This window comes from Tachypleus tridentatus, chromosome 13 (genome assembly GCF_004210375.1).
Source record: "Tachypleus tridentatus isolate NWPU-2018 chromosome 13, ASM421037v1, whole genome shotgun sequence".
Taxonomy (NCBI): domain Eukaryota; kingdom Metazoa; phylum Arthropoda; class Merostomata; order Xiphosura; family Limulidae; genus Tachypleus; species Tachypleus tridentatus.
Window position 1 is genome coordinate 79,380,234 of NC_134837.1, and position 27,020 is coordinate 79,407,253.

General features: G+C 34.9%; 1 protein-coding gene across 1 annotated transcript; it reads right to left on the reverse strand.

The window, feature by feature from the left end:
* LOC143237335 (uncharacterized) lies at positions 1-26,162 on the reverse strand. The gene is made up of 5 exons (XM_076476476.1): positions 26,025-26,162; positions 7,719-8,451; positions 5,620-7,449; positions 1,191-1,318; positions 1-452 (listed from the first exon to the last, which is right to left on the reverse strand). Exons 2-5 carry the CDS (start codon positions 8,416-8,418, stop codon positions 246-248), a joined length of 2,865 nt encoding a protein of 954 aa, XP_076332591.1. The 5' UTR covers positions 8,419-8,451; positions 26,025-26,162; the 3' UTR covers positions 1-245.
* Between the last annotated feature and the right edge of the window lie 858 nt (positions 26,163-27,020).

A 27,020-nucleotide genomic window follows, 5' to 3' on the forward strand; every position in this document is an offset into this window, starting at 1 on the left:
TTTTGTCCTTTTTTTTTTGCAACGTATTATTTTAATTCGTATTGTCACGTGATATGACTCACTCACAACAATAGAATATGATACACACATAAATATTTCAATAATTACTCTTTGTCACACGTGACTTACTGCAATACCAAGACAGCTTTCAACATTTGTGGATTTTTTTATTTTCATTTGTAACAACGAACAGATTATTAAAGACAAAACTCCTGTTGTGTTAAAGATTAATCAGTTTGTAACATCTAACGAGTAAGTAGGAAATCTCTAACGCATTCTTCGCTGTAGCAAACGGCGGGAACCGATCTTCTGTAGAACAATCGTCTCTGTTTTAGCGGCACCAATACATTGCGAGCGAAGGAGTTGCAAAGTACATCATCCTGGCACAGGGTAGCGCTTTCTTCCAAAAATCCCGCGTCACAATCATTAGGGTTGAGACCAAAGATTTCTCCCTTGAAAGTTTAATAAACAAAATGATAATAAATAATGATAGTTTCATTTCTCTATTTAAATGGAAAAAACTATTATATAGAGGTATTAGCTTTTAAAGTATTTAATTTATTTTTAAATTAAATTCACAGTTTGACAATGAAATAATTTTGAGATGCTAAATCTTAAAGTTTTGTAACATAGTTTACGGTTAGAATAATAATTTGTTATAGAACAAATATACAAAGTACACATTAACACTCCTAGGAAAAGTGGGGCCTAATAGGCCCCAGAGCAACTTGAAAGGTTATTAATATTAGGCTAATAATTTTGTATTTAAATGAAATTGCCATTTAAATCCATTAATGAATGGATTAACGAGATTCCCACTGTCCCTATCTACTATCTAGCGAAACCACAGCCAGGGGAACGGGCTTGGAGAAATCATGACTATAAACGTCTTTTCGTAGGAGTGTTAAAGCTTACAACTATAAGATATAAAGTTTTTCGTCTCTATATGTTCGAAAACATAAATCGTGTGTGTGTTCTAGCTGGCTATTGAGACTTAAACACATACAGTCACCATATCATTGGGGAAAAACATTTATGATGTTTGAATAGTAAATAAGTTTAAAAATAGGTAAAACAGTTAAATTGTGATCTCTTTAGAAAAGTAAAACTCATGGCTGGCTGTCTTTCTAGATATGTTTGGTTTATCACATTGTTTTAACCAAATGCTTTGAAAGAGTTCCTGTACTTACACATGTGTAACAGACTTCGTGCCAGTTACATGCATTTTCCAGTAATTGTTGGACAGGACCTTCTGAGATGACCTTTTCCAGAGCAGAGCAGTCTCTTGCCAGCAATTCCAGAGGGGGACATTGGTCATCTGCAGAATTATAATGATACATGTAAAACGTTATAGAACGAAATTAAAGTTATGTCTTCTACCTGAAGTTTTTACAAAAAGACACAAAAAACTAACGCTTTCGAGAAGTTTACTATACATCTTCAGAAGAACAAGGTAGAACAGTGAAGTATTCGAAAGCGCTAGAGTTTGGGGTCTATTCTAAAAAGCATTGTTACCTTTGTGTCTGATGTTGTGTGTTCACTTACAGTACCCGAATGTTTATTCGTTTGAAATTAAGTACAAAACTGAACAATAGGTTATATGTGCTCTGTCCATCACGGGTATCAAAACCCGATTTCTAGAGGTGTGAGTCTGTAGACATACCGCTATGCCACTGTAAAAAGCTAAAGAACGAAATTATCGTTACCTATAGTGCCTGACTTTGCTCGCCCACAGCAATATGATGACACATGTAATAACAACTTTTAAAATAAACTTTAGTATTTGTAAGTAATCTCCTACATTGTTAGAATAACACACATACAAATATTAAAACAATTGTCTTTATCTCTACTGATTGAGAACTTGTTTCATTCAACAGTTAGTTTTAGATATTGTACATTAGGAATGCTACTATTTACTTCAATAAGGAAATAAGTTCGAGAGATTGCTTGAATTTTAAACAAATTCATCAGTTAAAAATGTAATATTTTTAATCTAACAGATAATTTATCCGTTTATTTGTAGTTAAACACAAGACTACATAATGAGTTATCTGAGCTCTGCTAACCACAGGTATCAAAACCTGCATTTTAGTGTTATAAGTCTTTACACTTACCGCTGAGCCACTAGAGGCCTAACAGAGGAAGAAGTTCAAGGATATCCATGAATTGTAAGCAAATCCATCAGTCGATAATGCCATAATATTTAGCCCAGCCAGTAAAAGAGTTCAAAATTTTCCATGAACTGTAAGCAAATTCGTTAGTTGCAATGCCTTAATATGTCATGGGGCTCACGTGGGGAGGTCGTATAACCTCTCTTTCCATGTGCTATACGTTCCCAGCTGTTCGAATGGGTGCATAAAATTAATTAATTTGTCTTCCGTACACGGAATGACATCTAATGAGCAGAATCACATTGTATGAAAACTTTTTTTATGCGTAACATATGTACATTAGTAGACGTAATGAAGCATCTGCTGAACACTTGTAAACAGAAAAGATGCACAAGTTATCGTGGATGATGTTTCACTTATCAGATTGTAGCTGGTGAAAATAAGTTTGTTTGCTTTTTGAATTTTGCGCAAAGCTACACGAGGGCTATCTGCGCTAGCCGTCCCTAATTTTACAGTGTAACACTACCGGGAAGGCATCTAGTCATCACCACCCACCGCCAACTCTTGGACTATTCTTTTACCAACGAATAACGGGATTTACCGTCACATTATAACGCTCTCACGGCTGAAAGGGCGAGCATGTTTGATAATACGGGATTTGAACCCGCGACTCTCTGATTACGAGTTTAGTGTCTTCACCACCTGGCCATGCAGGGACGAAAATAAGTAATAAAGATCTTTATATAAAAGGTACAGCACGTTCTCCCCAGGCAGCGGAATATGCAGTTATTGTATTCCTTCCTTAAATACTAGTAGTTGTGCGTATAGATTTAGGGATGTTTTGTGCAACAAAAAAAGAGTTTTCACACATATAAAAAAGTATACGGTTTTAACTTTTTTTTTGCAATGAAAGTAAGTAAAGTTCAGTTCATACTGATAGTGATGTTTGAAATAAAAAATGTGTGAAATTTCCATATAACTCTGTACAACTAGGGATATTTTCACTCAAGATATAATAACAGCTATACATGAGGAGACATTTTTCAAGGTTAAGTATATAAAAAATACCTTTTCTCATGTATTGCTGGATAGGGGTTTTGAAGTGTGGGTTACAGAATCTCACCAAAAAAAAACAACAAAAACATCAGTACAACCCCTCTCCGGTCTGACTCCTATTTTAAATAGATGCATGTGTTTAGTGCTTGTATTGTTTATAGTTTAATAAACTGTAGATGATGTACTTTTATGAGCTAAAATGAAGAGAGTTGTTTGTGATATATTTTTTACCTTCAGCGTCATTTCCTGATAAAGATGTTTGAGACTTTAGAAAGTTTCTGTAAACAGCCTTGATTAGTGCAAAAGTTAGGCTTGAACCATTATCACCTTGTTTGGCGTTCTGTGCTTTTTCTCAAGTTTGTGTCCACCCGAGTTCTATCGAAGCAACTAGTTATTTCATATTCTTTCTTGATGATGTAACATATATGTAACAAAAAGGGTTAAAAGGAGAAAAGGAGTACAAAATACTGTAACAGAAACAATAAAATCAGAATTTTTTTAATAGCGTTTGCTTCAGTAAAAATCTGTTACCCAACTTCAAAAAACTTTACTTTTCTGCAATAGAACAATGAATTGATTTATATGTAGTGTGTTTATATACTGAAAGTCAGTTTGATTGAATAACTGATTTATAATTCACTGTTTTATGTGTTCCGTTTCTTTAAAACTCTTTATGTTACATTTAGTATGTATATACTATTTATGTCAAGCTATAAGTTTCGATTGCATTCTCTCTTTGTTTTTTTAATCATGTTAATATACCACTGTGGATGCCCTGGCATGGCCAAACGGTTAGAGCAGGTGAGCAAATGTTTTACAGAAACAATGATATTTATAAGTTTCTTTGTGACCTGTTTAACATATGAAATTGCTTTTATGATAACGTAGCAAATCCACAACAGCCCATTTCTTATTGTCATGACAATCTGTTGTCATAGTAACGCAGAATTGTAGATCTTTACTGTAACCTCCAGTCGCACCGTGGTATGTTTGCGAACTTACAACGTTAGAAACCAGGTTTCGATACCTGCGGTGGACAGAGCACAGAGAGCCCTTTGTATAGCTTTGTGCTTAACTGCGACCAACCTGATAAAATATTTGGTGTAAATTTATTTATATATTTATTGTAAAGATAGTTAGGGATTTAATATTTTTTTACTTTGGATAAGAAATAAATCTGATAGAAAAAGGTCAGTAAAGTGTAATATTTTTCGATAAAACAATTATATATTTTTAATGTTTTATAGTACTTTAGTTTCAAATATCTTAGTATCTTAAAACTAAACAAAAAATGTTTAGCCAAAAATATAGCAGTCCTCTGTTACGATAGCGGTAACTCTTCGGATTTACAATGCTAAAATCAGAGTTTCGATTCCTCTCGGTGAACACAGCGGATGGCCCGATGTGGCTTTGGCTTGTTTGGTTTGTTTTGAATTTCGCGCAAGGCTACTCGAGGGCTATCTGTGCTAGCCGTCCCTAATTTAGTAGTGTAAGACTAGAGGGAAGGCAGCTAGTCATCACCACCCACCGCCAACTCTTGGGTTACTCTTTTGCCAACGAATAGTGGGATTGACCGTCACATTGTAATACCCTCATGGCTGTAAGGGCAAGCATGTCTGGTGTGACGGGAATTCGAACCCGCTGAGCCCCTAATGTGACTTTGTTATAAGAAAAGCACACACACACACACCAGAAAAAGATAAATAAAAGTATTTTATAAAAATCAATAGAAGTTATAAGAAAAGTCCTAAATGCAAACACCTGAATGGCATATAACTGTGGCCTTTCGAAAGAGCGTGGCCATTTTATTCTTAGTTGGAACTTTTGAGTCCGAGCACGGTAAAGTGGTTAAGTGTGTCTGATTGTGGACCCAAGAGTGACTGCTCTTCACTGCCGCGATAAAAACATAAATATAACAATCGCATTCCGAACTTCTGGACCTTGGGTACGTACAAAAGTGACAGGTCAACTACCACAATCCAGTTAGAGTAGCTTATAACTCGGGAATAGGAGTTCTCTAGCAGTCTATTAAGTTCAAAATTATGGACGGCTTGAATGAAAATTCTAAAACATACAAAATACTTTAACTAATATTTATTGTATTCAAACATTATACAGAATCACTTTTTCTGTTTTGTGGCTCAATGGTAAATCTTTGGACTTATAGCTCTAAAATCCAGGTTCCGATACCCATAGTAGGAACAGCATACCTAGCCCACTATACATATAGCTTTGCGCTTAACTACAAAAAGAAAAGGATGTGTACAGCTTAGTTTCATAAACTAAGTCAAATTAAGTCATTGCCACAAAAGTACACTATTCTTCTTTGTTCTGTTTTGCGAATAATTCAATTTTTTTTTACATTATCAAGGCATTATGGATTGCTAAAATACACTATATATTTTTTCTTCGTTTCAAAGTATCTTAGAGAAAAATCAAATACCATTACCTCTCATTTCACTGAGAAACGAGGTTCTTTTTCTTGGTTCACCATTAACTAAAGAATCTTCAAGCTTATTTTCATTTTCTTCTTCAATCTGACCCAAGGTGTTTTCAAAATATTTCAAAGAACGTCCCATTTCATCCAGTTCTTTAGCGGCTTTAATTCTATGAATGGCTCTTTCCACATCGGATCTAGCCGTCTCAGAAGCGTCATTTTGTATAACGCCCAAAGCTTTCTCTATCATGCTCTGTTCAATGTTTTTTATTTTTTCCTGAGCAAGAGCAAATTGGCGAATGTCTTCGGAGGATGATCCGCCATTTTTACTTATTTCGTCTTCTTGACTGTCATATTCGTCTATTTTACTTTTATTTACTTCGTTGCTTCTTTGCTTCTTATTCCGTTCTTGAAATACCTTCATGTTCGGCATCTCTTCATTGGAATTTTCATCCAAGTCTTGAGAAACTATGGGAACCCAATCACCACTTCGTTTCTTTTTCATAGTACTGAGTGCCTGAGCCATAGTTTTTATGTACTCCTTTCTAAGCCATTCTTCAAAATTCATCTCCTTGTGAGAATCATGGGTCTCTGTTGCATCTTTTTCTGATTTATCTAGTGGTTTGTCTTGTTCGTGCGACAAGCTTTCCATTTCTACGTTATCAGTATCGTTAGCACTTAATCTTGAATTATGAGAAGTTTGCTCTTCTGAGTCCTCTTGTCTCTTGCGAGCGCGCTTTCTTTCTTTGTCATCTTTAAATATATCTTTGAGCTCACCCAGTACAATTCCTTCTGTTTCATCGTCGTCCAAAGGTAAATTATTTTGCCTCTTCTTCATGTCCAGATGATCTTCTTCGACATAAAAAGCTGGTATCCTATTTTTGTTGGACCAATCATACACTTCCGAACTTTCATCAGATGAGTAAATATCAGGCAACTGAAATGTTCTTCCCTTGTCACCGAATATATCTTTTTTTATTTTTCGTTTTCTAAGTTCTTCAGGAAGGTTCTCAACAGTGTCATCAGTAATGCCTTTAGAAACTGTTCCTTCACTTTCAGCGCCATCTATATTTTTCTTATTCTTTAGAGGCAACGTTGCAGGGAAATAATAATCCTGAACATTTGATTTCGTATCCTTCTTGTTGTCTTGATGTTTATGCAGTTTCTTCTTTCGAGACATACCCATAGATTGATAATAATATTGGAGCTTATTTGAATCAATGTCCGGTGTAAGTTCTTGATATTTGTTTAATTTAGGCAAATCATAATTTTCTATATCTTTCAAATGAGACATAGCCATAGTCAAATAGTAATCTCGGAGGTCATCTGGAGCTGTACCAAAGGAAATATTCTGTTCATTAGAAACATCTGTCGAATCATCAACATCCATCTTCTTCCTTCGTGACATTTCCAAAATATTGTGATAGCTTTGAAGGTCAGTTGAATTGGCATTTAAAGGTAAAAATGGTTCACTGTTCAAATCAGACAAGTCTTTGATTTCCGCTTTATTCTTCCTTAACGTATCTTTATCATAATTCTGGAAATAACTTGAGAGTTCTTGTGCTCTATGAAAGTTAGGCGATTTATCAAATTCCTTCTTCTTCATTCGAGAAGGCCTAGCTCTAACTGTGTAATAGTCGTCTAAGTTACTGTGCTCATAGTTAGGAATCATAGGTTGATCAACTGGCAAAGAAAATTGATTCTCTGTCTCATCTGTTTTCTTTCTCGTCTCCGCATAAAGTGGGCGAAAATCTAAGTCATCATCGTAATCTGGGAATTGTACATTTTTCCATGAGAAACGATGTTTAACAACCGGCAGTTCTCGAAACTCCTCCTGAGTCTCTGAAAAAATGATGTAATGTTAATCAAATCGGTATGCATCATAATTGTTTTATCGCTCACATAAATTCAATGCGATTCATATTAATGAATTCTTAAGTGATACCAGTAAACATGCGGCAGTGATATAAACTTTAGGGATTACTTGAATTTACAGCTGTTAATAAACTTTTATTCTACATATCTGCTCAAACGTGCATGATGCAGTTTCTCAGATAATTATAATTTAGTAATGCAAGTAAATAAAATATTAATTCAATGATATAATTTACCCATTTCCCTGTCGCTGTCTTGATAACCAAACCTCGCATCATCGGTCAGCTCTTCGTTAGATGAAGAAATCGCATTTAGTGGTGATAAAACGTCCTCTTTGGAGTAATCTTCAAAGTCTGGAGAAACATATTTCTTTTTTTTCAAACTACGTTTCTTAAAAATGTCCTTAGCTAAGCTGAATCTTTTACGTTTTCTGTCATAACTGGAACTACGGTGACTGCCAACCTCTGGAAACGTCATGTCCTTATCAAAAACGTGGTAATAGTCTTCCTGCCTGTTAGCATCTTCTAAACTGTAAGGTGTGTTATGACCATTAATTGGAATCCCATTTATATCCTTTCCTCTCAACTTTCTCTTCATCTCTTTAGCAATCAGCATGATCTTGTTAGCCATCTCAGATGAGGCAGGAGGAACATCTTCTGGTTCGTTAACTTCTTCACTTTTTTGGTTCAGGTAATAGGGTTTTTTTTCTTCCTCTCTCTTCATTTCCTGCGATCTTTCTTTAGGAAAACTGAAAGAATTAGGAGGAAGAGGTTTTTCTTCAAACTGTCGGCGACGTCTCTCTACACTTGCTAGGGCATTCTGAAGACTGTCTTGGTCATTGGAAACTTTCTGTAGTAAGTGGATATTATCTAAAGATAATCCTGTAACTAGATGAACGGCGCCGTGAAGAATTAAGAGGAAGATGAGTTTTCTCATCTTGACAGGAAGATTCAGCTAAGCAGGAATAACCTATTCAGAAAAAGTCAGTAGAAAATGAACAGAGAGGTTAAATACTTCTTCCAGTTAACGACAACATTTCATACAAATAACCTCAAAATTACATAATTTCACTTCTCCAACAGTTTACAGCTGACAATGTTAAATACACTTCTGAAATACAGAGAATAAAAACACATGAAAATTTGATAACGCATGTAATAAAATCATCAGTCCTTATTAAAGTAGTTCTGTTTTGTTCACAAACTACAGAAACTAAAACGTTGAGTTTTATATGGCTATTCACTGGAAACTTGGGGCTCGCCAGGGCCAGATGGTTATGGCGCCCGACTCGCAATCTGAGGGTCTTGGGTTTGAATCCCCGTCACACAAGACATGCTTGCCCTTTCAGCCGTGAGGGTGTTATAAAGCGATGGTTAATCCCGCTATTCGTTGGTAAAAGAGTAGTCCAAAAGTTGGCAGTAGGTGGTTATGACTAGCTAGCTGCCTTTTCTCTCATCTTCCACTGTTAAATTAGGAATGGCTAGCGCAAAAAGCCCTAGTGTAGCTTTGCGCGAAATTAAAAAACAACAACAAATAAACTGGAAGCTTCAAAGTGAAAAGTTCAGTGAAGTCCTAAGGACGAAAACTGTAGAACATTTTTTAAAGTGTCATAGAAGCTTTGTTTGTTTGTTTTTGAATTTTACTCGAGGGCTATCTGCGCTAGCTGTCTCTAATTTAGTAGTATAAGACTAGAGGGAGGCAGCTACTCATCATCACCCACCGCCAACTATCAAGCTACTCTTTTACCAATGAATAAGGGATTGACCGTCACATTATAACGCCCACGGCTGAAAAGGCGAGCATGTTTGGTGCCACCGGAACTCGAAGCCACGACCTTCGGATTAGGAGTCAAACGCCTTAGCATGCTTGGCCATGCCGGGCCATCATAGGAGCATTTCAAAAAAATTGTAGAAGAATTACTTTAACGTGACAGTGTGAAGATAGAACAACCAAATTACATTTCCCGCACTATTTTTCAATAAATCACTATCACTATTTCTTTCAGTATTAGTCCTCCACTGGTACAGCGGTAAGTCTATGGATTTACAACGCTAAAACCAGCGGTTCGATTCCAACTAGGTGAATTCAGTAGATAATCTGATGTGACTCTGCTATAAGAAAACAAACACACTTTCCGTATTGAAACTCTTTATTAAAGTTTTGCATATCATAAAAGAGTGTGTGACAAAATTTATATAAATAGGTAAATCTACATTGCTAGATCCTGTTATTTTGTTATTACACAAGATTTCATATATGAAATATCGTTTATTCATAACAAAACCAATCATTAATTCAGGAAGATATTCGGCCTTTACGGAAAAATTGTTTGTTTATTTTTTTCTTTCGCGCAAGGCTACAGGAGGGTTATCTGCGCTAGCCGTCTCTAATTTAGTAGCATAAGACTAGAGGGAGGCAGCTACTCATCATCACCCACCGCCAACTGTTGGGCTACTCTTTTACCAATGAATAAGGGATTGACCGTCACATTATAAAGCCCACAGCTGAAAGGGCGAGCATGTTTGGTGTGACGGGGATTCGAACTCGCGACCCTCAGATTACCAGTTAAGTGTTTTAACAATCTAGCCATGCTGGGCCTTTACGAAAAAATGTGGTTTGTTTATTGCCAAAACTGCACAATAGGATACCCATGTTTGCTCACTAAGGGTATTAAAACCCAGTTTTCAATATTATAATTCTTCTTACTTAGCGCTGGCCCACTAGGAGACTGTGTATAAGAAGGTTTTTAGAAATAAAGCTTATATAAACAAATTATTATTTTAAGTTGCTATTTTTTACAGGAATGAATCAATCAATGAGTAAACTAGCTACGAAAGACTTTGAAAGTTCATTGTCGTGCACACTTTAAATAAGAATTTATATACAGATTGCTTATATTATATTAAAACAAATTCGGAACCTCACCACCTAGTTACAGTCCATGTCGCCACATCTAATCATGTTCTCTGTGTCGACCTTATAACTTTACAATAACCATGGAGAGTAGTTTCCATTGCAAAAGGCTCCGTCGTAAGACTGTCATGTCCAAAGCGCACCATCTTTCCATGCATAGTTTCTATAATTTACTTTACGAATATGATGGTTTTCCAGTGCCTGTTTTAACAGTCGGATCACATAGAGAGCCATAGAATGCATATCCTGTAACTTGACTTGTATATTTTTATATAGAAGTAGAATGACTATCCGTTTCTTGAGTTATGCAGTAGTTCATTATATATGTTACGGAAGCAATTTGCGAGCACATTACTAATGTTCTACTTTTAAAATGGAGATTGTTTTTGAATATACTGCATACTGTTGTTTGAGGCACGTGGATGTTTTCTTTCTGCCAACTTTTTGTGTTCATGGATTCTCACTTCTTACAAGACACCATACTGTTAGGTTAATATTTTTTTGCAGGTCTCTTTCAAGGTGGTCCCGGTGCCCAAAGTTGATCGTATTCCTTTAGTTTCAGATACAATTAAGAACAAAGGATATCCTAATCTTAGAATTTCCGCATCCACGATCCAAACACATTTTTATTACTTTAGTAAATGAATAATTTGCTCAGGAAAATGCTGTACGTCTCATATCCTTCCCAAAAGTGATCAGTTTTTACTAACATGGCACTGTCTTTAGACACCAAACAATGTCAAAATGTAGTTCTGATACACTCCGTTTCATTGTAAATTGATTTGTCACAAGACGTGCTGATCTTTATATCCCAAATTGAACCTTAATTTGTCGGAGGTCAAATACCATTCACATGTTTTCCTTCTTTGTTGTTCTTTGTAAGCGACCATTATCTCCGTACTAGATGAAGAGATAGTTTAGTTTTGTCTACATATTTTCCAAGTATTCCAAGAACGCTCTTATTTTGTTCTGGATAATCCATCAACGCTACAACGTTATTTGAATATTTCAGACAGAACGTTTTTGTATCTATTACAGTTCGTTCGTTTATTCTCCACCCATTTATGTTTTAAGTCTTTTAAATATATTTAAAATAATGGGCTCTCTTTTCCAACTCATTTCGCCTTCCAATACTCCTTAGTTTCTTTTAATACTAGTTATTGACCCTCTGTATGTTGCTTTTCCTTAGCATTACATAACTTTTTCTCAAATATCATACGTTATTAGTTTCTTCATTTCTTTCAAATGACTTCTTCCCATAAACATATGAAAAACAGTAATAAAATCTGTAAAAACACGTGCAAGTTTTTCATTTAGCTTTCTATTGAGCAGTTTAAAAGAAATATAATATATTTCCTCTAGTAGAATTCAACTCGAACGCTTTTGCTTTTAGCCCTTTATTGTGGATACCAGTATTAGTCGGCTGCTAAAAGACAGAGTAATCATAACGCAGAACAACTGTGTACAATTGCTGAATAAAAGTATCAGAAATTATATTTAATATTTTTTTCTGTATTTTGGCTATTAGATGTCGCACGTCTACCATTCACACACCACTACTCATAAATTATAATTTATTACATTTTTAACCTGTTAGATACTAGTCTTTTTACGTTGCTACCTTTAAAACATAATTAGAACTTAAAGCCTATTCACTGTATTAATTAATAGTGAATGCACCGATGGGACAGACTTATAACCCTAAAATCTGGGATTCAGTCCTCTGCATTTTCCACTTCAAACAGTCCAATGTAGTTTTACTCTAAAACAATGAGACAAAATAACATTGAAGGTTTAGTTTAAAAACAGGGTGCTACTTTGTATAGCTATTGGGTATTGGTAAATAATAACTAAAACATTCGTATTTACAATAAAAGATAATTGAACTAAAAAAAGAATAGGTGGACTCAGCAGATAGCCCGATGTAGCTTTGCTATAAAAAAGCACAAACACACAGAGATCAAGAAAAAATAATTTTCGTCTATTGTCAGGTTTGTACTTTCATAAATGTTCCTGTATTTTCTAACATTATTTTCTGTTTATTTCAGAATGATAAATTTAATGTTTTTAAATTACGTTAATGGGAAGTTTGTCGTAAAACATTTTTATAAAAAAACATTTACATTACATCATTATTTTTTTCCAGAAAGCGTTTGTATTTTCTTATTGCAAATTCACAGCGGGCTATCTGCTGAGCCCACCAAGGGGGATCAAACTCCTGACTTTGCGTTGTAAATCCAGAGACATATCGCAGTACTAACGGAGGGCCTTTTCCAGAAAGCTTAATTTTAAGTTATGTGCTAACATAACTAACTATGATTGACCAGTTATTTCGTTAGCTTTGATTTTCGTGATAAAATACATTAATTTCAGTTCCTGGTTAAGATTATTCGATAGTCTTGCAAATTTTGGGGAAATGTTTCTACCAAACATATCCTTTCTGAAACTGGCCAGGTGGTTAAGGCACTCAACTCTTCATGCGAGGGTTGCGGGTTCGAATCCCCGTAAAAGTCGAGGTTATGAACGGACAGAATTATATAAAATCAGTAGATAAATGAATGAATTGTTTTGAGTAATACTTTAGAGCATTTAACACTCCTACGAAAAGTGTGGCCTAATAGGCCCAAGAGCAACTTGAAAGGTTATTAATATTAGGCTAATAATTTTGTATTTAAATGAAATTGCCATTTAAATCCATTAATGAATGGATTAACGAGATTCCCACTGTCCCTATCTACTATCTAACGAAACCACAGCCAGGGGAACGGGCTTGGAGAAATCAGGACTAGAAACGTCTTTTCGTAGGAGTGTTAATAGTAACTGGAATTTGTTAGTAGAATATATAGAAAAAAGAACTTTTAAAGGCTTAGAACTGATCATCCCTGTAAAACTAGTGCTCTATAAACTAATGCTCAAGATGCCTTGATGAAAGAAAAAATATTTGTTCTGGTTATTTAGACGTAATTTGTTTCTAACTGTCGTCACAATTGTGTCACGCATAGCCTGATGATGAGTGTTTGAAATATTTCATTTGTTTTCTATAATTTATATATTTTTAACCAACTATAAAGAGATTTGATGAACGTGCCCCGAGAAGTTAGTTAGTTTTTATATTATTTGTGTGCATTATATATCATAAATAACATCGTTTAGTGGTTGCTGGAAATTGTCTCCAATGACAAAGCGGTATGTCTTCGGACTTACAACGCTAGAAACCGGGTTTCGATACCCGTGTTGGTTAGAGCACACAAAACTAATGGTGTAGCTTTGTGTTTAATTACAAATAAACTCTCGCAAATAATCTCGTTCCTAATGATCAAAAAGCTATTTATTTCTTAATTACAGCTTTGTTATATTATTTTACATATCTATAAAGTTTCTAACCTCTGTCTGATACAGATCCAATCATATCTCCACAAACGTCGATAGCGTACACTCGCGACTTTACTAATGTTGGAACTTTTAAAATTATTGTATAATGTGCTTTTCAAAACCAATGTTCATAAATACACTTTCTCACGAAAGCTTAAAAACTGTTTAATCATCATTAGTACTTTAGTTATTTTCGTATCTTTCTAATAACCCTCTTTTAGAGGAAGTATTCAAAGACACGAGTAAAACCTTGTATCCCTCCTGGAAGTTCTATGTGAATGTGTAACCACAACGAGTCAGTCGTCACGAATGTAGTGCCATCTAGTAGTGCTATATGAGCTTAGCTTAACAGTCACCATAACGGATATAGTGTCTCAATTCAGAAAGTGCCCTATTCTTTCTTTTCAATTTGTTAAAATCGCCTTTCTTCTGCTATAGACGCGTTTTTTTTTTCGTATCGTGCTTATCACAAGTTATTCATTTTCAATTATCATAAACGCCTACGCAAAGTTTAGGACCAAGATACATTGTTTATCCCTTATCAATATCGTGATGTCATACAACAGAAAATAATATTCTATAAATTCTTACCTGTCACTGCTAGAATTTTCTCAGTGTGGAAGCGTGTGATGAATGTTAAAGAAGTTTATTACTGCCTTCGTCTAGTTGGGTTCATTTAACAATCACAATAAACAAAATATTTTACAATAAACTTTCACAAGGTTAAGTCCTTTCTACATACTGTATATATTGTTTAACTCTACCTTGAAAAACAAAATAACAGACTTTCACGTGCCACTCATCTGACCACTGTAAGTTTAGCAATGCTGAGCTGTGCAGTGAATCCATTATAAAATCAAAAATGTTTAATAACTTATTTACACATAATAAATATAGTTGAAAATAACAATAACCAACAAGTAATGATAAAAAGAAGATATATTTAGAATATTAACTGGTTTCAATGTTTTAAACCCGCCAAGATTTATTTGTGCACATACTGAAGTCGGTTTAATGATACATCGGCTATTCAGATCATATAAGAATTATTAAAGAAACTTAGAAATGGGCAGAAATGTGTAACTGAGTCTCGGAATGTAGAGGGCGTTCTTAGATGTTTGAATATATAATTTTATATTATTTATTTCATTATTATTATTTAGTTACACAACCCTTTTCAAACAAGTGGTCAGCTTTCGGTCAGTTATTGCTTCTTTCTTTCTTTGTGAACCTGACGATGACCGAAGAAGGTCGAAATGTTGTTCGCTCCTCTACGTGAAAAAATTCCTCAACCCAAATGAGCCGTTTTTACATATATATTTTTATCTACAAGTGGATTTTCTCGACATCACTGAGTGCAATTTCAAAATAAAAAAGTTGGATAATGGGATTCGCATGAGCTGACAGAAGATCAACAAAAATTGGTGTTATGAGACCTGTCAAGGATGACGCTCCAAATATTGAACGAATTGAAAATCAAGGTTCTACCTCATCCACCTTATTCCCCAGACCTTTCTCCTACATATTTTCATTTTTTCAAGCACTTTGACAACTTTTGAACAATAAACGCTTTCAAAATCAGGAAATTGCAGAAGAAGCTGTCGGGGTGTTCATTGACCACAGAAACTCTGATTTCTAGAGCAGGGGCATAAACAACATCGTTACACATTTGCAAAAGTGTGTTGAAGCAAATGGTGCTTACTTTGATTAAAGCATGTTTTACAACACTGGCTTATACTTTTCTAAACTTCACCGTTCAAAAACGACATTTTTGCTTCATATTTTACGCTTTTGCTAAAATAATTCCAACATCACTACAAAGATTTTAGGTTTTGAGTTATCGCTCAATATAAGTAAGAGCTTTGACAGAAGTTTTAATTCCGAAATATAGAATAATAAACTATTGTTTTGTTTGTTACTGAAGTTGAATAGCGCCACAATCTTCATGATTCGTCTCTCCCCATTTTGTAATCACCTCCTCTGTTTCTACGTCTTCCTGTAGTAGCTTTCACAAACGTTAAGTTGCAAAAGGTCTGTGCACGTGATGAAACGTGTGGGCAGCCTTTATTATCTGAAGTATTTCAGTGCACTATCTTTTACAATATATTATTTTCCTTAATAGTTTTTGTAGTGTTATCTTATCCAGCAGTCAGTTCTATTTTTTTTTACGATTCTTTCCACCTTTTTTTCCATTGGTATATGAAAGCTGTGCACAGCAGTACGTTACCAGATAGATTTATCGTTAAGGTAAATAAAACCTAAAAAGTCATTCTTGCTTCTCTTATACATTTCTCCGTGTTTCTTCTGAATTAGTGTGACATGAGGAATGTCACAAGTACGCCTACTTTTGCTCGTCTACAGCTAAATGTTGATTTAATACATATAGCCCGATCATTTACGGAAGATACGTTCATCTAACTCTCAGGAATGAATGATACCCCAAATCCATCTAAAGCGGGAAGGCTGACGGGGCTTTAATATCACGGCGCTCGTTTTTCACGCAGTTGGTGACTCATTTTTCACGTGCTGTTGAGTTTACGAAGATTTTGTTGATCAATAAATGTGTAATATATTTAGATGGCTCAATGGACTGAAAGTTTCCAACGTTCTTTGACATTTTCATGTTGAAGTTTGGGCTATTGAGTTAACTTCTTAGTGAATTATAACCTGCGAAATGAAAGTATCCACTAATAAACAAAAGATAGACCACACAGAAAGCACATTAGGCGCTTTTGTAATATACTGAATTACTGTTTTATGATTTCTCCAGCAAGTTAACAACATAATTAAAAAATACTGAAAATCATGCAATAAGTTTTAAATTTATTTCTAGAATTTTGCGCAAACCCTCTCGATGACTATTTGTGCTAGTCGCCCCTGATTTTGAAGCGATATACTAGAGAAAAGGCAGTTCTTGAAAACTACCCAGCACCAGCTTTTGGGTTACTCTTTTACCAACAAATGTAGGGGCTGAAAGTCACATTATAACGTCTTCGTGACTAAACGGACGGGGTTGTTCGAAGACAGGATTCAAATTTGATACTCGCAAGTTGAGATCTGAGTATCCTAATCACTAAACCATACCATGGAGTAAGAATACAGCTTCTCTGCATGTTTAGATGTGGACAATCTGAATGCCATGGTGTTTCTGTTCGTTACCACAGTTTCATGTGTAGCTGACAGTCAAAACCTTCACTTGGCTTGTGAAAGAGACACTTTATATAATTTCTTCTCCACAAAACAACACTCCCCGTTAAAACAATACTTTCCGTTAAAATAAGAAAGAAACAGCAAATAACGATTAAAATATTGGTTACATTGTTCTACTGTTTTGTAATTTCGTCTACAAAAAATTCGGAAGCAAGATTTACTGGACAGGGTTAGGAGCAGCTTTTTAATTTTAAGGTCTTTTTGCGGTTACAGTCTGCGGACCTACAACACAAAAGTCCGCGGTCCGATTCTCCGCAGTGGAGGCAGCAAATAGCCCAATGTGGCTTTGTTCTGAAACAAGTTAATAAAACGTCTAGAGTAAGCTCGTATTAACTAGATCAAATTATGGTTTGTATATTTGATATCCCTTTCGACATATCTAAATATACATAGTTATATTTGAATATCACTTTGATATTATTTACATTAGCTTCTTTATGAAGTACCAAAGGCCCTTCCGTTTATATTGACTTTTAGAATAGTATTTGTAAATTGTTGTTATCATTTAAATTTCATAATCACACATACCTTACATGGATGTACGTTTATATTCACGTATGAAATGGATCCTAATGTTAAAATATGTGTCGTCTACCACTACAGGTCTTCTAAATTCAAGTTTAACAGATCTGCTGAAACTACAAAAGAACTAGAAAATATGAGATTTACAAATTTGTTAAATTTGTCACACTAGACTTGCTAACATTACTTACAAATTTAAAGGAACTGAGTTGAGTAGACTTACTCCAGCTACAATATAACTGAACAAACTTACTAAACTAATCTAAGTGTTTGACCGTTGAAAAAAATAGAAAAATAAAAAACAAAATCTGAAGGAAGAGGTTAAAGAAACCTGACCATCATGGGTAAACAAACATCAATATCCAAATACCCATACAGAGAGAGAGAGAGAGAGGGCTCTCTGCGTTAGCCATTCCTGGTTTAACAGTGGAAAATTAGAGAAAAGTCAGCTAATCTTCACCACCCACCACCAAAGTTTGAACTACCCTTTTACCAACAAATATCGGGATTGATCATGACATTATAAATCCCACACGATCGAAAGGGAGAGCATATTGGTGGGACGGGGATTCGACCCAGTGACCCTCATATTGCGAGTCAAGCGCTCTACCATCCAGCCATGCCGGGCCGTAAAATTTCTAGAATTAACTATAAGTGTGAGATTATTTGAAATAAGAGTCAAAATGAGCATTTACAAAAAAAACTAAGTTACAGAAATATTGTTTACAATATTAAAATAACACTATACTATTAAAAATATACTTTAGAACGCAAACAGATTCACCCAGTTCGACCGACCTCATTCGTATATTTTGAACATTAGACAATATACATATATATATGTATAATGACATAACAGTTACAAAAGATTCCTTTCATTTAATAGATTATTTAAATTTTCACTGAAAGAATATGTAATGGATCTTTCAATATCAATACTCCATTACAGTACACTACAATGGCTTAAATATTATAAATTGTGTTTTCCGAGAACTTCAATGCATGTAATTTTACACTCCATTTTGAAACGTCCATTTACATTTTGTCCTCAAATTTAAAAAAAAATTGGCTCAGTTTATTCTCAGATTCTCCAAACACCTTAATTCAACGGGTCTGATAGTTAATGGTTCGAATCCCCCGACTCACTTTTTCAACCGTGGGGGTGTTACAACTTTACGGTCATTGCCACAATTCATTGTTAAAATAGTGACGGTAAGTGGTGTTGACTAGCTGCCTTCCCTCTATTCTATTATTGATAAATTAGGGACAGCTAAGGCAGGTAATTCTCGTGTATTTTTGCACGAAATTGAACACAAACCAAACCTTAAGTACTCGTTTTTAGAAGGACATCTCACGACTTCCTTGAAAATTGTTTCAACTCATCTTAAGACTGGTATAGCCCGAACTTTTGCTACTCTGTCTTACCCAAATGTAAGTATATTTCATTTTGTTATGTGAGAGCTAAATAAACTTTTAAACTAAATTAATTCAGTGTTCTTGTTCTATTTTTAATACAGCCTGCAAATACGTAAATGTCACTCATACCCATCATATTTAACAATTTATTGTTTTAAGGAAATTCTATATGGTCCTGGTAACCCAAGATGATCCATATTTCTTTGTTTTCTAGTACTATTATGTACAGGAGTTATCCTTGTTTAGTAAATTTTAAATCCCCAATCTAAATACACTTTATGATCAAAGTGTGTGGATATCTTATATCGGAAATAGCTGTTATGTTTTCTTCCCAAAAGCGATTAATTTCTAGTGGCATCACGTAAAGACAAACAATATCAAAAAGTAGTTCTGATACATTCCGTTTTACACAACTTTATATCAGTTGTAATTTTTACATGACTTGCTGGTCTGTATATTTATATTTCGTTTTCAGCCCTTGTAGTGTTGCTATTCCCTAATTTAACAGTGGAAGATTAGAGAAAGAAAGCTAGTCATCACTACCCACCGCCAACTCATGGGCTACTCTGGAAACCATACTAAGTATAACTGTTGGCCCGACATGGCCAGGTAGTTAGGGCGTTTGACTCATAACCTGAGGATCGCGGGTTCGAATTATCATTACACTAAACATGTTCGCCCTTTTCAACTGTTCGTTGGTAAAAGGGTTGAGGGTGGATGGTAATGACTATGTGTCATCCCTATAGTTTTAGATTACTAAATTAGAGACGGCTAGAGCTGACAGCTCTCGTGTAGCTCTGCGCAAAATTAAAAACAAATAAGTATAATAGATACTTTTAAATATTCTGGAAATCTCGCGTATTTTGTAAAAAATCGTCTGTTTTATAACTCAGGTACCAATCTATTTTAAGGAGAAAACAGAATGTTTCAATAAGAACTAACTCTTAAACTTATAACTGTTGATTCTATGGCAATCCTCTTGTTTCCAAGACTTAGAAACAATACACGTAGCGTTCAGTTCTTTTTGTTCATTCGATTAATAAACCTGACGAAAAAGGACTCGAGGCGTAGATACCTTTAGTATATAATTATCAAACGAAATAACGATAACAGTCACATAAGTTCTGTGTCTCACATCTAGGTCTTAAGAAACCTGTCTGTTAACTAATGAGGAAATCCGTTCATTATTGAGTCTTAAATTATTAAACGAAACATTTTAACCTTACGAACTTGATTTGTTGTTGTTTTTTACCTTAGGCCAAGTTTGTTTTTCACACTAACGTAAGCACATTTCGGTCCAGCGATTTATAATAATTTTTGGAAACGAAGCCATCACGTTTTCTTTTCTACACATCGCAGATGCTATAGGTGAAGCAATCAAGAGGAACAGACATAAATCATATGAACCATATACGACTGGTTGATATCTTGGTAATACGAGAACTAAACGAGTATTGCGTAAGAAAACTAATACGATTACTAGCTGAGTAAAGAAGCTTCATGCCTGGAAGTTCCATATGAGTTTAGGGACGGTGATAAACAAAATGAAGGCGAGAAAAATCTCGTTATTTTATTGAATCACCAAAATCTATATAAAGTTTCATGGAAAACATTCGTAAGAGGTGACGAAGCTGATATGATGAAACATTTTACATTTGGAAGCCGTACTGCGCAGAAGCTAATGATATGTGAGCATAATATATTGTTTGTTTGTTTTGGGTTTCGCGTTAAGGGTAAAATGCGCTAGCCGTCCCGAATTTAGCAGTGTAAGACTAGAGGGACTAGAGGGAAGGCAGCTAGTCAACACTATCCACCGCTAACTCTTGGGCTACTCTTTTACCAACGAATAGTGAGATTGACCGCCACATTATAACGCCCCCACGGCTGAAAGGGCGAGCATGTTTGGTGCGACGGGGATTCGAACCCGCGACCCTCGGATTACGAGTCGAACGCCTTAACACGCTTGGCCATGCCGCGCCGGAGTATTATATATATATATATATATATATTTATTGATGTTTTAAAATGTTCAACTGAACGGTTGAGAAAGTGACCTTTTTACTTTCAATGAAAAGTGTGTAAAATCGAATATATATAAACACAAAATTTACACACGAATAAAGGGTACTAAGAACCTGTTACATGTAACTAGGCATGACCTTAGCAGTTGTTACGTAGCACAGAGTTAATTCAGTTAAACTAGAAAGACCTAAGCATGTACGTTAATCCTTTGAGTATTTTAAATTATCTGAAATATCTCAAATATTATGTATTCTATTTTGAAATTGGATACCGAGCTTTGAAGTTCTTTTCCTTCACTGATACAAACAATTAGTCATTGGGTTATTACGTGAGTGGTGAACGAAATTAAAAGTAACCCTTAAATCTATATCTTTGTTTCTAAAAAATATGATGCTTACTTCCTGTAGGTAATTTTGAGCTCTATTATTATTCCGAGAAAGCTACAAGGGTAAAAACACTCGAATAGTTCTTACTAATCACCATAACCCGGCATGGCCAGATTCGTTAAGGCACTCGACTCGTATTCCGAAGGTCGTTGGTTCAAATCCTCGTTGTACCTGTTATTAGTATATAATGGTTAATTCGTTGGTAAAAGAGTAGCCCTAGAATTGGCGGTGAGTGGTGATGACTACCTGCCTTCCCTCTAGTCTTACACTGCTAAATGAGGGACGGGTAACGTAGATAGCCCTCGTGTAGCTTTGCGCGAAATTAAAATAATCTAACAACCACAGCATATGTGACGTTTTAAATGCAATCACTGAAAAATAAAAGTAAATCATTAAATTAACTGTGTTTTAAGAGCTTGTTTGTAAATATTTATAGTTATATATCAGACCATAATGAACAGGATATAAATGTCAGGTTCCTGACAGAAGTTATTAGAGAGACCTATGAATTTAAATTAAACTTCATTAAGGTTTTAATAACGGGTCGTTTATAGTTTAACTTTGTATATTTCGAAAATGATAATCAGTTTCTTTTTATAACTTAATTTGTTTTTTACAAGTCAGGAAGGAAAACAGTCTTGCTGAAATAAAACTTACAAAAAATTGACTAAAAATATAACAAAATATATTTAAAGCGTTTACCCAATCACTTGTTGTCATAGCGACAAGTTAATAATATTGAAAATAAATAAAATATTATCAAAGTGGGCGCACATAATTAAATGGTATCCAGAAATAGCATGTCATGCGGCCTGTTAACCGTTTATATACTAATGATGTGTTTCTAGAGGGTTCTAGAACGATCGATAAAACTCTCACGTCGTGATTGGTTTAAAGAAACCTATAGCCATAGGATTTTAACATTTTATCATAACAAAATGTGGACCGATTTCAACTTAAATGATTCACTTTTGTATGCTTGTTTGTTTGTTTTTTGAATTTCGCGCAAAGCTACACAAGGGCTATCTGCGCTAGCCGTCCCTAATTTAGCAGTATAAGACTAGAAGAAAGGCAGCTAGTCATTACCACCCACCGCCAACTCTTTGGCTACCCTTTTACCAACGAATAGTGGGATTGACCGTCACGTTCTAACGCTCCTACGGCTGAAAGGGCGAGCATGTTTGGTGCGACAGGGACTCGAACCGCGATTCTTAGATTACTAGTCGAACGCCTTAACCCACCTGGCCATGTCGGGCCTCGCTTATATAAAATTATATATGGCGTTCTGTGAAAGATATGTACGTGATGGAGTAAAATGGATATTATTTTTGGATTCAGCGTACAGGGATTACAGTAGAACGTGTAAACATTTCAAGACAATAAAACTATCACATGCCTGTGTTATCTGCGTATAAACGGCCATGAAGACGGGCCCGGCATGGCCAGGTGGTTAAGGTACTTGACTCGTAATCTGAGGGTCGCGGGTTCGAATCCCCGTCACACCAAACATGCTCGCCCTTTCAGCAGTGGGGGCGTTATATTGTGCAGTCAATCCCACTTTGGTAAAATCCCACTTTTCAATCGTTGGTAAAAGAATAGCCCAAGATTTGGCGGTTGGTGGTAATAACTAGTTGCCTTCCCTCTACTCTTACACTGCTAAATTAGGGACGGCTAGCGCAGATAGCCCTCGAGTAGCTATGCGTGAAATTCATAAACAATCAATACAGAGCGAGCAAGATGGAATTAAATTGTATTATTTTATTAACAAAATAAGTTTAATGATGAAAATACGTGCAAGAAGTTTCGAAAATGGGTAGAAATAATGTTTATTTATTGAACCATAATGTTTTAGGTTAATGAATTTGCTTTATACTATTTTATTACTTGATACAAGGTGGGTCGTGTCGGTCCGTTAGGTTTTCTCGTGCTTTTATCTGGTGCACACATAGCTTGAAAGTAGTTCAAAAGCATGTGCGTTTCTGAAACAAATTAAGAAACAATAGGCTTTGCCTGTAATATAACCTCTGTCGCTGTACGAAAGGATACGGTGTAGAAGTCTTTTCTTTGATCCTATCAACAAATGTACGTTACTTAATAAAATTAGAAGTTACGAGTCAAACAAAAATATCTATTTCATTATTTTAGTATGTAAGGCGATTCAGCCAGTTTGCTTTGTAAAATATTAATAATTATATTAAATATTTAATATGTTGTGGTGTATGATGAATCATTAAATTAAACTCGTGAAGTTAGTGTAGATTTCTTAGTTATACCATTACAGGTTTACAGATAAAGCGTTACAAGTACATTACGTTTACTCTAATTCGTTGCTTGTTTTAATAAGCCTTTGGATCTTATGACCAACTTGATCTGATAAGCTCTAATGTTACGCTAACATTTTCTATAAGTAGTTATAATAAACGAAATGTAATACTACGTTTACGTGATGGTAACGAACGTAGTATAAAATGATATTATTAATTTTATGATAGCGTTTTATAATCCATTCGAGATCTCAAAAAATATTATTTATTTAGTTTAGGGTTATATTACTGTAAGCCAGTTCGATTATAAATGAATCGCTTTTATAAATTAATTTTTCTTCATGCATCGAAAATATGCATGCTGTAAATTTAGAATTCTTATAAAGAAAATATTTACAATGAGGGTTTATTATGAAAAAAATCCTCGATGAAACACGTTAAAATGAGATATTTTGTTACTTTACTTTGTCTGGCAGACATGTGGTTGTTATAACATTTACGTTGCTTCAATTCTGATGTAACAAATAAATTATAGCGGATTTTGTTTGTTTGTTGTTAAGCAAACAAAGCTATACAATGGATTATCTGTCCACTGCAAGTATCGAAACCCAGTTTTATCATGACGAGCCCACTGAATTATCGTTGAAGCTATCTTCTCACACAAATAACTGTTTCAAACTTTTAGTAATTTAAGATTCTTTGCTTATTAAATCAAGAACAACTGTAACATAGTGTAGACTTGTCTGCCTATCTGTTAGCATAGCGAGTGAGTGATTGTAACTGTGTAGAGTGTGAGATAATCAATAGCCTGCACGAGCTTTAACCAAAACAACAAGGTCACCAGGACGACACGATAATTACATCGAAGGAATTCTTATGATGGTTTTACTTCTAAACAGCCCTCGGCAGGTCGACAGTAAAGAGCTATAATAATAAAATCCGCTGTTTCCTACGGTAAACAGAGTGCAGACAACCTGGTGTTTGGGTTTGCGCTAAAAGACGACAACAGACACCACTCCACCTAAGCAATATTCAAAATATATTACTGTGCACTAAATCAGATATGAACTATGTAACAATATGGCAAGAACTTATTTTACACTCGAGATTTTTTTTGTCTGACGTATACCTTGTTTAACATTGACAACAGATATTATGCAAGCTGTGTAAGCTGTCTGTGACAAGCCGAGTATTGCTAGTAAATAGATATGAACTGTACCTTACGTAAAGTAAGAGACACTATACTTAAGAGTCAAACGCACTATTTACTTTCTCACAAGGCAGTAATTGGCGGTACGGTTTCACCGTGAATGTTTTTAAACCAACTGTTTTATACATGTGTAAACAACGCACACAAAATGGTTATGTTCATTAATGCACTTTTGTATTTGGCTAAATGTGTTTTTTGTTTTTTTCTTTTAGCAAAGCCACGTAAGCTATCTGCTTAGCCCACCGAGGGGAATCGAACCCCTGATTTTAGCGTTGTAAATCCGTAGACGTACCGCTGTACTAGCGGGGGGCAGCTTTGGCTCAATAATATATTACTTTTATTGTTACCAAAACACTTATTTGAAATGGTAATGCCAAACAAGAGCCCTTGGTTACACTATGAATGATTAATAATTAAGTTATTAACGTCTTTTGCACGATACATCTTGTATTTTACTAACACCTAGAAACGTGAAATGAGTATCGGTTGCAAATATTCACTCTATGTTGAAAAGTAATATGACTTGTGATATTAAGTATTTATTTTATACTAACGTCATATTGGGCTATCGGTGTATTTCAGTAAAAGTTGTATGATACATTTAGAAGACGCATTATATTTCAAATTAGACACCTATGTTCCTGGAGTGTATCTCCCATCAATTAAAAACACGATTTTTATTGGACCGGGCGTGTTTTTGTAATATTCATGCCAGAACTCTGAATACAAATACTCATAACTGTTAAGCCGTTGCCGAAAATCGCCTTCGTATTCTTAGGCCTTGGACGCGCTATAAGAGTGACAGTTAACTTCCACGAGAGTAACCTAACAGTTGGCTGTTGACTATATTCTGTACCTCAGCTCATCAGTTCAGAATTAGGAACAGATACGCGCAAATAGCTCAGTATGTAGCTTTACTTGAAAGAAACACACTAAAAACTACGAGTTAGCTGTGGGTGATGTTAAGTAACTGTCTTCCATCTAGTATCTCAGTTAAAAATTAGGGATGGTTATACACACGTAACCCTTTTGTAGCTTTGCGCCAAATTCTGAAATCAACAAACAAGTCAGTTAGAAGAGCAACACGTACTCGTTTTGTCCAGTGTAAATAAGTTCAATAAAAAATAGTTTTGTAATACATGTTAAAACAGAAAAGGAAAACAAAGCAAAGTTTAAGATATAGTTTGAAGCAAAGATATTTTGGTTATCAAACAAATGGACTCTTACCGCTCGGTAGAATTCAACATAGAATTAGTTCTTGGTGATTATAGCAATAGGAAACCGAACAAGTTAACGACGAACTGTGCTTTTATGCTTCTACATCCCTCCCACATCAGGTTTCTAGGATCAATAAAAGTGACGTAACTGATCGATACCCACATACGTAATAGTGTGCGTGCGCCGAACTGCACGAAATATGAGTCTCTTTAAGTTATCAATAACAGACGTAGCTCCCAGGCTGTCGTCTAAATAGAAAATGCTTAGTCTGTATTGTGACTGCGTGAACGTTGAAAAAAATAATGATTTAATTTTCTCTTTCACACTTTAACGTTCACTCAATTCATAATACATTTTCTTTCCATTAAATTAAACTGTCTTATTAACAAACAGACTTTCGCGTTATTGTTAAAATGAAGAAAAACTACTTATGAATCACAGTGTCGAAAAAATTATGACGCATTATGTTTGTTGGCTTGTAATAGTTTTCAGAATGTTATAGCTTAAGTAAAACATCAAAAGAATTAAAACATGAAGGTTACACTCAAATGTTGCCTCACTTAAATCATTTACTGCTTGTGATTTTGTTAATCCATAAATAAAGAACAAAATATTAATCACGCTAAATAATATAAAGTTACTTTTTACTTAAAATGATAAAAATGTTTGAAGTTCGCTAGTGTCATTAACGAAACTGCGTAAATAACATGTTTAATTTTCACAAGTTCCTAATTGTATGATACTGTTTTATGTGAAGCCTTGTATTTTCTCGACTTTAGTTTTTCGATCACTTGCATATTCTGTTTGCTTGGAGTCTATCTTCTCACATCAAACTCACCTTATAAACATCACGTGTCCAAGTTCTAGATATGTCATCAAAGAATCTTCACTGTTTAGATACTTGCCGTTTAATATAAGATGCCATTTTTACACTTCCTCACCACAAAGTTGACTATTCTAATTTCCATAATGAATCTTGGAGTTTTTTACCTGTCTCATTAAAAT

What these genes read in the sequence shown, in the direction of transcription:
- LOC143237335 (XM_076476476.1), bottom strand. Translation starts at nt 8,418, where the DNA reads ATGAGAAAACTCATCTTCCTCTTAATTCTTCACGGCGCCGTTCATCTA. An exon ending in AGACAGCGACAGGGAAATGG is followed by an intron (nt 7,450 to 7,718) that starts GTAAATTATATC and finishes TCATTTTTTCAG; the next exon opens with AGACTCAGGAGGAGTTTCGA. An exon ending in ACGAAGTCTGTTACACATGT is followed by an intron (nt 453 to 1,190) that starts GTAAGTACAGGA and finishes TAAACTTTCAAG; the next exon opens with GGAGAAATCTTTGGTCTCAA.